This window comes from Octodon degus, unplaced genomic scaffold (genome assembly GCF_000260255.1).
Source record: "Octodon degus isolate 3935 unplaced genomic scaffold, OctDeg1.0 scaffold00093, whole genome shotgun sequence".
Taxonomy (NCBI): Eukaryota; Metazoa; Chordata; class Mammalia; order Rodentia; family Octodontidae; genus Octodon; species Octodon degus.
Window position 1 is genome coordinate 3566694 of NW_004524669.1, and position 11763 is coordinate 3578456.

The window sequence follows — 11763 nt, forward strand, 5'->3', positions numbered from 1 at the left end:
AGTCAGCTGAGACAAGCTTATTGCTCTCTTCCTCTTCCATCTTCTTTGAATCTCCAGGCTCTGCAAAACCCTGCAGATCAAAGTGAACAATGTAGAAGTCCCACCCCTTGGCATCCTGGGTGCTACTCTTAAATCCTCTCTCTATGGCTCCTTTCAGGTAGCAGGAGGGTCCCAAGGTGGCCTGGCCAACCTACAGCTGGGCCAAGATAGCAGCTCTAGAGTGGTCTGACCTACGAAGTACCAGGTGCTCTTTCCCAGACATCCAGACACCCCCCTCCCGGCCTTCTTTCTTGCTCAGCTCTACCCTTCTCTGACAGCTGTTTCAAACTACAACTCAGCCCCCACTTAATTTTTGTTTATGTCTCTTATCACGGTATTGTAATTATTTATTCTTGTCTGTCTTCTCTCACTATAAGCTGCAGGAAGGCAGGGAATTCTGTTTTGTTCACTGTTACAACTCATCTCCTAGAAGAGTGCCAGGCACATAGCAGGCGTTCGTTAAATGATTGTATACTGAATGAAGGAATCCTGCTGCCATCTGGTCAGACATTCCACCAAATTTTACCATGTACCTGACAAAGGTCACAACTCGTTAGCTCTGAGCATCAAGGAAAGATAACTTTTCTAAAACATTTTTTTATTCATTTATTTGGTATATGGTCTTTCTATGTAGCTTGGACTCATAGTGATCCTCCTGTCTCAGCCTCCCTAGTACTGGGATTATAGGCATGTATCACTATGCCCGGTTTCAGTGGCTGCCATGACATGCAGTACCAGGGATCGAACCTAGGTCCTTGTGCTTGCCAGGCAGGTGTTTAGACCACCAAGCTATCTCTCCAGCCCAGAAGAACTATTTTTTACATTTTTTTTTTTTTTTTTGTGGTACCGGGGATCACGTTGGGACCTTGTGCTTGCCAGGCAGATGCTTATGCTGCTGAGCTATCTCCCTAGCCCTGCATCCTATATCTATCTATCTATCTATCTATCTATCTATCTATCTATCATACAGTTAGATAGATAGATAGAGTTTATTTGCTTGTTTTTTGAGGCAAGGTCTCACTATGGAGTGCACGCTGGCCTTGAACTCATGGTATTCCTCCTGACTCAGCCTCCCGAGTGTTGGGATTACATGTGCGCACCATCACACCTGGCTTGCATCCTACTTTTACAAACTTTTTATTTTTTATTTGTTCTAGTGCTGGGAATCCACCCAAGGGCCTTGGGCATGCTAGGCAACCCTCTATTGCAGACCTGCCTCTGTTCCTCATTTTGTTTTTCTGTTACTCCCTTGTGCCCCATTACCCTTACATATTTTTCTTAATATTTTTGCACCCGCTTTTTATACAGAGGTAGTGCCTCTTGATACAAAATACATCCTTTTATTTTAAAATTTATTTATTTATTTGGTACAGGGTCTTGCTAGGCAGCTCAGAGTCATAGTGATCTTCCTGTCTTAGCCTCCCCAGTGCTAGGATTATAGGCATGCACCACTATGCTCAGTTTTGGTGGCTGGCATGGCATGCAGTACTGGGGATGGAAAGCAAGTCCTGGCGCTTGCCAGGCAGGCACTTAGACCGCTGAGCTATCTCCCTAGCCTCATCCTTTTAACTTTATACATAGGGCTCTGAAGTCTCAAAGAACAAGTCAGTAACTTATGTAACTTGAATAGAACATGACCTGATTTCCAGAGCCTGCACAGAACTAGTTGCTCCAGTGGATCAGAATCTCTCGATTTTTCTCAGCTAGTCTCATCTTTCAAAAGGCATCCCTTCTGCTTTAAATTCTTCTGTGAGTACCTACTTCTAGTTACTCCCTTCTTCCCATTAAAGAAAATCATGAGAAATTTGCTGCCATTTTTCGCAAGGTCTATTTGCCACAGTCACAGGTATAATAAACTGAAGGTTCTCTCCTCTACTTCCACTAAAAAAGGTAAACTTCTATATGCCTGCTGAAGCTTGTATATATTAGGAACTTCAAAAGTTGGAGGAAAAGAAATGAGTAAGGATCTGCTCATGATAATATTACAGATAAGCACTTTATAGAAGTGCTAAGATTAGATTATCCTAAGATTAGATTACTAAATTAGCTGCTATGAGCTGGGCGTGGTGGCACATGCCTGTAATCCCAGCACTCAGGCTGAGGCAGGAAAATAGATTCAAGTCTGAGTCCAGCTTGGGCTACATGTGAGTTCAAGGCCAGTGTGGACTACATAGGCAGACCCTGTCTCAAACAAATAAACAAAATTTTTTTTAAAAAAATTAGTTTCTTCAAAGATGTAAACAGTCTCCAGAACCAAAACATAAAAATGTGTCCAAAAATATCCTTGAGACTGTAATGTGATGATATCTTATCAACTATGGGGCAATTTGACTGCCGTAAGGGTGTTCTACATGGAGACTATAAAAGGGAATAAGCACCCAAGCAGATCCACTCTTACCTGAGAAGCATGCAAGTTGGAGGAAGTGCAAAGTTCTTCTGGGTTCTGTTCAGAGGTGTCTTCCTTTTCTCTGGCCTCAGGAGACCTCAGTGGCTTCTCTGGTGGCTCTGGATCAGAACCTGCGTCTAAGGAGGCCCCAGGACTTGGGGTCCCAGGCTCCAAGAGGGCCTTGGGGCTTGGAGGGGCTTTGGGAGGAGGAGGCCGACTGGGGGGCACTGAGGTCCTCTGCACAGAGGCTCTCTTTGGCTGTTCGGATCCTTCACTGGAGGCACGAGTTCGGAGGGTTACTTCTGGGAGGGAGGAAGCCTGCTCTGAAGGGGTCAGAGCTCCATCTGGTGAAGGAGCTGGGGAGCAAGGGAGAGCTTCCTCCTGGGAGTGGTTACCCTCAGTGGTGGGAGAGGGCTGGGACTGGGCTGGGCCATTGCAGGCTGGCAGAGGCTCTTCCTCCTCAGAGGTGCTTGCTTCAGACTCATCCTCTTCCATTCCCTCATCTTTTAAGGACTCTTCTCCCTGGGCTGCACCAGGTGTCAGCTCTTCCTCAGCTGCTTCACTCTCACTCGTCAGGGAAAGTGCAGAGGGACTGGTAGGTGAGGTGACAGCGCTGGAGCTGGTTGATGTTCGAACTGGGGAAGAGATGACTAAAGAGCGCCTGCTGCTGCTAAAAAATGAAGGGCATTCCAGGTCAGAAATGGAAGTTGGAGGTAACCTTCCTTCCCAAAAGCAATTATAGCTGGTCTGGGTGGTGCATACGCACTCTGCAAACACTCTGAGAAGCTGAGGCAGGAGGACCACAAGTATGACTTAGTTTAGTGAGATCCTATCTCTAAATAAATAAATAAATAAATAAATAAATAAAAGGGGACTGGGATGTAATTCAGTGTGAAGCCCAGTATCATAAAAAGCAAACAAAACAAAAATAATCATTCACACAAAGTAATAAAACAGAATGAAGAATTTAAAATGATGTTAGAAGACATAAAACATTTTTAATCTACATGATATTCTCAACTGTGTAAAGACTGGAAAGAAACAATAAAACATTAATATTTCTTCTGGGGAAAGGATTATTGGGTGCTATACAGGTGGTGCGTAGTTTTTGTATCTGTATATTCCCAAACTGTCATGGTTTGTATCCAGATGTCCCCCCAAAGCCTAACGCAGTCACAGGTAGAGCTTTTCAGAAGCAGCTGGATCTTGAGCGTGTGATGCTGTGATTGAGAGTTTGTGATAATAAATCAGTCCGCCGACTGGTCTGGCAGAGTGGTGAATGTGGATAAGGGGAAGCTCATCCTGAGTGTGAGTGCTGCCTATCCTAAAGGCTTGCAGCCTGGCTAGCGCAGAAGGGGCAGAGAGCGAGCTACCGTGTACTTGCTTCTGTGCCGCTCGCTGCCTGCTTGCCCACCACGAACTCTTCCTTTTCTGCGATGTCCCTCTGCCATGCCACCCTGCCCTGGAGCCAGCTGACTACGAACTTGAACCTCTACAAACAGTGGGTGACAATAAACCTTTCCTCCTTTAACTTGGGGTGTCAGATACTTCCTCTCAGCAATGAGAAAAAGTAACTAAGAGGCCTACTTATTTTAATCCCAACATTCGTACTCCTGGTGCTCTCCCAGTCATTTGTGGACAAGTGCCACTGATAAAAAATGGTTCATCTCAGGCACACTTTCAGCTGAGGGCACACAGGCCAATGGTCTGCCTTTCTGTTTCAGCTCTCATTCTGTAAACCAGTGCCCCTTCACCAACCTTTTTGGATCCTTGTGCTCTTTCTTTATTGGTGACTTTGCTATTTAACATGGACCCCAACCTAAAGTGATATGCCTTATACAGAAAATACATTTGTTAAACAAAACCTCCTCCAGGCATGTGTTATAGCCCTGCTGATTTTGAGTTCGGCATTAAGGACGGTGATCATCATCCTAAGATTATCACTGTCATCTTTATTTTTTGTTTTTTTCTGAGGCAGCCCGTGCACACCTTGAACTTGTGGCAATCTTCCTGCCTCAGTCTCCTGAGTGCCGGGATTACACTGTTCCACCCCCACCCCAGGCAACAACAGCACTATAAATTAAAGGCTTTAAACATAAATTCACATCAAACAAGGTTATATAGTGTTTGGTGGATGAAAATGTTGTGACTTGTAGCCACCTAACCCTGTTTTCCCAATGAACAATGATGAAGTAGTCTGTTTATGGCAACTTCAAAACTACCACGAGCACTCACTGAAGTAACATTTATCCAGTACATGACATGTGGGTGCACTTCCACAGCCATTATCAGCTTAATGCCTACTTCACCTCCTCCTGTGCCTCTTATGCACTATCCAGTGGCTGATTAAGCAGCCCACAGATATGCACTTGACAGGGTCCAACTACATGCTGTGTCCTGGGCATAAGGATGGGAGAGGACGTGAGACACTTGTCCTCACCCTGAGGAGGTTCTGATGTTGGATAAGCTATGGGACCTAAAGTTCTTTCTAGCACTAGAATTCTAGGAGTCAGTTAAGTTTAGACGACTCAGGACATGAGCTAAAAACTGATTTTTTTCAAAGGTTCTGGGATAGCTGAGTATAAAGGAGAGTAAATTTGGGGAAATGAGACAGTTTCAGACAACTGTGCCTTTTACCAGTAGATAGAGGAGAAACGCAGCTTTTGGGCCAAAGGAAATTTGGGAAGTTGTGAGATCTAACATGTGCCTCAGAAGTCATTTGTGCAGAGATGGGGCCTTCAGAAGATGATTCAAGCATGAAGACTGTAGCTTAATAAGTGGATTAATCGGGGCCGGGGAGACAGCTCAGCAGAATAAGTGCTTGTCTGGCAAACCCAAGGGCCTGAGTTCAATCCCCGGTTCCACCAAAAAGAAAAAAGAAAAAAAAAAAAAAAAAAAAAAAAACCAAGTGGATTAATCTATTGACAGGATCATAATTTAATGGCATTATCGAGAGATGATGTAAACTTAGATGGTAAGGCCTGGCTGTGGGGCATGGGTCCTGGAGCATGACCTTGGAGACTGCAGTTGCTCCCCAGTCCTTTCTTTTCTAACTCATTCCCTTTCTCCCTGGTTCCTAGATGCAGTGAGTGGAGCTGCTGTCCTCCACCAGCCCTTCCTCCATGATGTTTTTGACTTGCAACAAGCTAACAATGGAATGAGAAACCTCGAAAAACCAAAGCCAAATCAACATTTCCTCTTTTGTTTGTGTCAGGTTATTTTGTCACAGTGATGGAAAGCTGACTGATACAGAAGTCTAGACTGGCCCTTTGAAAAGTTTTAAAAATAACTTATAGCCGATTGCTGAGTAGTATGAATACATGCAAGCTCTCTTCTGCCTGCAGGTCCTAAGCTCAGTTTCACCACCTCCTTAAAGTCTTCTCTAGCCACCTGCACACTGGCAACTATTTATCCCTCTAGAATTCTCACTGTGATCATTAGGAACTCAGTATGTGTAAGCATATGTCCCTCATTCCGTGTCTTCTTAGACATGTGTTCTACTTTATCTCTCCCCTGCCCCATACTGGGGACTGAACTCACAGCCTTCACTCTGAAACAAGGACTTTTAAATATTTTTCTGACAGGGTCTCTCTAAGTTGCCCATGCTAGATTAGAATTTGCAATCCTCCTACCTCAGCCTGAGTGCTGATTACCTGTATGCCTGGCTCTCTGAACTTCATATAAATCCCATTAAGGAAAGGCCAGGTCTCCTATGTCTCCGGATCACTAACACCTGGCATAAATTTTGTGCACAGAATGAATTTAATAAAAATTTCCAAACAAAGGCTTCAAAATTGGCAAGTTATCACATCTTGTGGGACCAATGAATTGCTTATACTTTCCAGTAGGAAAAATGTATGACGGCAAAAGACATCACAGACACACACACACACACACACACACACACACACACACACACACACAGAGAGAGAAGCAAGCCATAACAGACTTGGAAAAGCTATTTATAAGGCATAAAATTAAAGGATTAGCATCTGGAACATACCTACAAAAATTCATATGAATTAAATTTTCAAAAAGGGTTAACAGGGCTGGAGAGATGGCTCAGTGGTCTAAAGCACCTACTTAGAACAAGTTCAGCGAAGCACAGGGACCACGGTTCAATCCCCCAGCACCACATGCCAGCCAGCCCGCCCCCTGGTGGGCTGAGCTGGCCACACACACACACACACACCTCTCTCTCTCTCTCTCTCTCTCTCTCTCTCTAATAAAAAAAAAATAAAAAAAAAGGGTTAACAACCCAATTGAAAATTATTTTGCATCTATAAAAGTCAAAAAATAAGAACCTTATATAGCCAATACATGAAAAGATGCCCCAGCTAACTAACAGTTGTGTAGTTGTGACTTAAAACTGCCATTAACTCTATTTCATACCCATTAGTTCAAAAGAATTAAGTCTGGGACCAAGGATATAGATCTTTTTTTTTTTTTTGCGGAACTGGGGATTGAACCGGCCCTTGTGCTATTCTACTGAGCTACCTCCCCGGCCCCAAGGATATAGAACAATGGCATCAGCACCTGCCTGATAAACACAAGGCCCCGACTTTGATCCCCAGAAATGCAAAAGAAAAAAAAAGAACTAAGTCCGACAATTTCATATGCAGCAAGAATGCTGAGCCACAGGGGCTTATATTCATCCCTCATGGGTTGCACAACATAAAAGTCACGTTGGAGAACAATTTGGAGTTAGCTAGGAAGGCTGCGGAAGTTCCAGTGACAGACTCTATGATCCAATAAGTTCCAGTGACAGACTCTATAATCCAATAAATCTTAAAGACACTCAATAATATTCACAAGGAGAAATGTATATGTTTATTGCAACATTATTTGTAATAGTAAAAAAGTGGAAAATAACCTAAATGCTGCTAGCAAGGAGAAAAATAAGTCATGAATTTGGCATCCAATAGTAGCATCAGTAGCAGTCATGGAGCCAGGTGTGGTAGTACACATCTGTAATCCTAGCGTTCAGGAGGCTGAGGCAGGAGAAATGCTTCAGGTTCAAGCTCACCTATGCTACATAGTGGGTTCTAAGTCAGCCTGAACTACATAGAAAGACCCTGTCTCAAAAGCCAAGCCAAAATAAAACAAAATAAGAAAAAAAAAAAAAAAAGAACAACAACAAAAACTCGTAGCAGGGGCTGGGGAGGTGGCTCAATAGAATAAGAACTCCCCTGGCAAGTGCAAGGGCCTGAGTTCAATCCCCGGTTCCACAAAAACAAAACAAAACAAAACAAAACAAAACCAACTAGTAGCAAAACTAGCAACAAGGGTAAATGCTGTCAAGCAACACTAAGAGAGTAACAGAAGAGGTACCATAGTCCGAGTACTCAGGAGGCTGAGGTAGGAAGGCCAGTTGAGCCTAGGAGTTCAAGACCAGTCTAGGCAACAGAGACCCCTGTCTCAAAAAAAACAAGACAAAACAAAACTGTAGGAAGATATGAATGCATGCAGTATAAGTCCATCTATGTAGAGATTAAAAGCAATGCAGGGGCTGGGGAGATGGCTCAGTAGAATAAGCGCTTCCCTGGACACTGGGTGCCTCCAAAGTTTTCATAATAGCTCCTTCAAGTCGGGCATGGTGGTGCACACTTATAATCACAGCACTTGTGAGGCTGAGGCAAGAGGATTATGAGCTTCAGGCCAGCCTGAGTTACACGGCAAGACTTGTTTCAAACAAAGTAAAGCAAGTTTGGTGGTAGGTATGTGGCTATTTTGTTATATTATTCTTTATACCATTAGTTATATCTGAAATAATAAAAAAGAAAAACATATAGGGACATAGTGCAAACAACATCATGGTTGTAAAGAAACAGCCAGGACTGATTGATTGACTGGTTGACTGATTTGAGAGAAGAGTCTCACTATGCAGTTCAGGTTGGACTTGAACTTGCTATGTACCCTAGGCTGACCTCAAACTCATGGTGATATGGTGATATGAGTTTGTCTCTGCCTTCCCAAGTGCTAGAATTATAGATACGCGCCACCACGCCTGGCTGAAGGCTGGGATTTTAGATTGGAAAAGAGAATGTTCATTGTGCTCAGGCACAGGTTAAATAAACAGAGAAGTCTCAGAAGTTGCTCACCTTTGCATTCCCTTCACCACAAAGACTTTGTTGGAATGCTGCTTCTCCAGTTTACTCATCACCTCGTAGAGACTATGGTTGAGCTAGAGACAGAAAAAAGAGAAAAAGGGGGGCTAGTCAAATGGGTACCTAAGTCGGTTCACTCCTCAAGACAGTATCCCCGAATAAAAATGGTTCACTTGTCCCACTCTGATTGGTAATTCCTGCTCCTCTCTCATGGACTAGCATCTAGCACTCTGTCTCACTATTTCTTTCCTGTTTCTCGGTGTCAGACTGGTAGCTTTCTCAGAATAGGTGCATAACTCTAGCTCTTCTCAGATGATCCAGAGAATGAAAACCCACCTCACTGTTAAGTAGGCAAATAATAACTTAGCAAAATAAATTGTAGAGGGGAGCGCGTGTGGCTGTGTGTAAATATAATAACAGAAGAGCAAAGCATTTTACAGCAGATGAGACCTCGGGAGGTCATGTTCTTGAGCTGCTCATCACTCACAGGACAGGACTAACCACCTGTGAAACTGAATTGTGCTTAAACACTACTTATCCAGTCCTCAACAAAAACATTTTGCAACGTGATTTTCCATTTTAATCATTCCTTTCAAGGCCCACCCTCTTGAGTTTAGATGCACTTAGTTGTTAAGAGATGGAAAGGGCCCTCTGACAAAAATATACATACCTCAATATATCAGTCTGCCCAAAAATGTATATACAATGGAAAAGAAAAGTTTGTTATAAATATTTTAATATTAAATTTATTGAGATATCATGAGATTAATACAAATTATTCTTGACCTCCACAATTATAAAAGGTGCTGAAATTGTGGCCATTAGCTTCCAGACATTTATTGGTATGGTGAGCTACTCAAGTGTGTATACATCTTTTCGGTGGTGTCACTCAACCTAGGCAATCAAGTGCTATAATTTCATAATGAGATAAAAGTTAAAGTCTACGGTGCCAATATGGAGGTATAAATAAATTATGTAAATCAGGGCAACTTTTATAGTCTTTAAAAAAACCTATTTAACAGTCTCAATTAGTCACTTGAGTCTCACCTTGCTCATCTCTCTGTAGAAGACATCCTTCAAGTTGGAAATATTTTGGAAGACTGTCACGTAACAGCCAATACGACTATTAGGAAGTAAAACAAGAAACACACACAGGTAAGGGATAGTAAAAACAAAAGCCTTTATGTGAAATACAAGGTAGAAACTAAGTCAAAACTAGGTACCAAGCTTAGCAAAGCACAGGGACCACGGTTCAATTCCCCAGTACCACATGCCATCCAGCCCCGCCCCCAGGTGGGCTGAGCTGGCCACAAAAAATAAATAAATAAACACTCGATAAAAAAACTAGGTACCACCAGGCCACTCAGAAAAAGGCACCTCTCATCCGAGCCTTGGATGTTAGCTCTAGATTCACCTGTGCTGGGCTAGACACACACCTGACTCCTAGGAACATGATAGCCAGGGGAAAAAATCAGAACTGACACCCATGTTGAAGAGATCTCTGGCTCATAAAGTTACATGATTTAGGCATTTAAGGTATTTTTAGACAAGCTCTCCCACCCTTTTACTATGGTACTAGACATTTAACCCAGGCCCTTTTGCATACCAGGCAAGCACTCTTACCACTGAGCTATTGTCCCAGCCCTCTTGAGGTACTAAAGTATACATGAAAGTGCTTTGAAACAAATCTTTTAAAGGGCTATAAAATTATAAGGCTAGGGCTGGTGAGATGGCTCAGTGGTCTAAAGCACCTACTTAAAACAAGCTTAGCAAAGCACAGGGACCGCGGTTCAATCCCCCAGCACCACATGCCAGCCAGCCCCGCCCCCTGGTGGGCTGAGCTGGCCACACACACACACACACACACACACACACTAAAAAAATTAAAAAATATATATATATAAGGCTATATAATTATAACTAGAAGTAGTTACTCTTTATATAACAGCATTTTTACATCTGTATGCACCTTAATGGAATTCTCTAGTAAATAAGTTGGGAAAGTTTACACTTAGAGAAACTGAACTTTAAAAAAAAGAAACTGAATCAAATTTTAATTCTATTTAACTTGAATCATATAAAATTGTTTCTGAATATATGTAGTCATGAAAAAGGATAGAAAATATGTGGATTAAGTTTAACAGTATACAGTATTCTGACCATGACTGCATTGAAACATATACAATGAAAATAAGGTACGTGGGGCTGGAGATCTAGCTCAGTGGCATAGTGCTCGCTTGAAAATAAGATATGAATAGAGTTATGCTCAGATTTCTCTTCCAGTGTGGACAATTTAAATCAAGCAATGACACCATCAGTAATGCAAGTGATCATCCCATGACTAATCTATGCAAATCTGGGTGTTTCTATGAGCCAAGCTTAAGACAATGTACACTTGAGCATGAAATCAGATCCTGACAATGTTCATGTCAACAGTTTGTCAAGATCTCCTTGCCAAGAAGCATCTTGTCTTCAAACCCAGAAAAGCTGGTAGTGCAAGGATGGTTATCTCTAAATTACAGGTGAAAAAAGCAGGCTCTAAAGAGATAAGGTGTCTTGCCTAATATCATACAGCAAGTTAGTGGTAGTGGTGCAGAGGCTGTATCCCATTCCTGGATCAAGCCTCTTTTCATGAGGTGGCATATTTTAGCTGCCAGGTGGCCCTGGCCCCTACTGGTCCAGAGGGATAGCACTTTGCTGAATCTCAGTTGTTACCTGTTATAGAGAACAGGCAGTTCCTCCAACAGCTCCTGGTTCAGATCTTCAAATACAAGCTGGGCTTTGTTGAACTCTTCCTCTGCCTAGGTACAAGAGACAAGACAACTCAACTTAATCCTGAATCCATGGCTAGAGGCTCCTTTATCCCTGCATTTTGTCAGGGACTGGGCTTATCCGGAGGCTGACTCTCCTCACCTTCCTTCTGCAGACCCAAGTCCTCCCAACCTCAAGACTCTGACTGCCCTTATAGCATGAGTGTCACAACTACCCTCTCCCCCTGCATTTTCTTTAGGACACCAGTTGCTGACTTTTAACATTTCTTACACACATCTTGGCCAGCCAGCTGGTCCTTCTCTGGGTCAAGAGAGAGCAGAAAGGATTTATGGTTTTGATTTTTTTTCACCTTGGCAATCTTGGCCTCATCTTTCTTCTTAGCGTTCTGCACTGCCTCCAGGTGGTGTCGGGCACTGTCATAGTCCACAAGTTTCCGACCCCGCTTGGCAATTCTCTCCT

The 11763-nt window shown here is 42.9% G+C and overlaps 1 protein-coding gene across 1 annotated transcript in view; it reads right to left on the reverse strand.

Moving 5' to 3' along the window:
- Positions 1-11763, reverse strand: part of Bin2 (bridging integrator 2) — a 40759-nt gene that overhangs the window by 4253 nt on the left and 24743 nt on the right. Inside the window, exons 6-11 of the mRNA XM_023722613.1 lie at positions 11654-11761; positions 11248-11333; positions 9580-9655; positions 8527-8609; positions 2438-3095; positions 1-70 (exon numbers count right to left, since the gene is read on the reverse strand). The exon at positions 1-70 is cut by the window's left edge and continues 1 nt beyond it. Of these exons, the coding sequence (XP_023578381.1) occupies positions 1-70; positions 2438-3095; positions 8527-8609; positions 9580-9655; positions 11248-11333; positions 11654-11761 (1081 nt within the window). The remainder of the gene's footprint in view (positions 71-2437; positions 3096-8526; positions 8610-9579; positions 9656-11247; positions 11334-11653; positions 11762-11763) is intronic.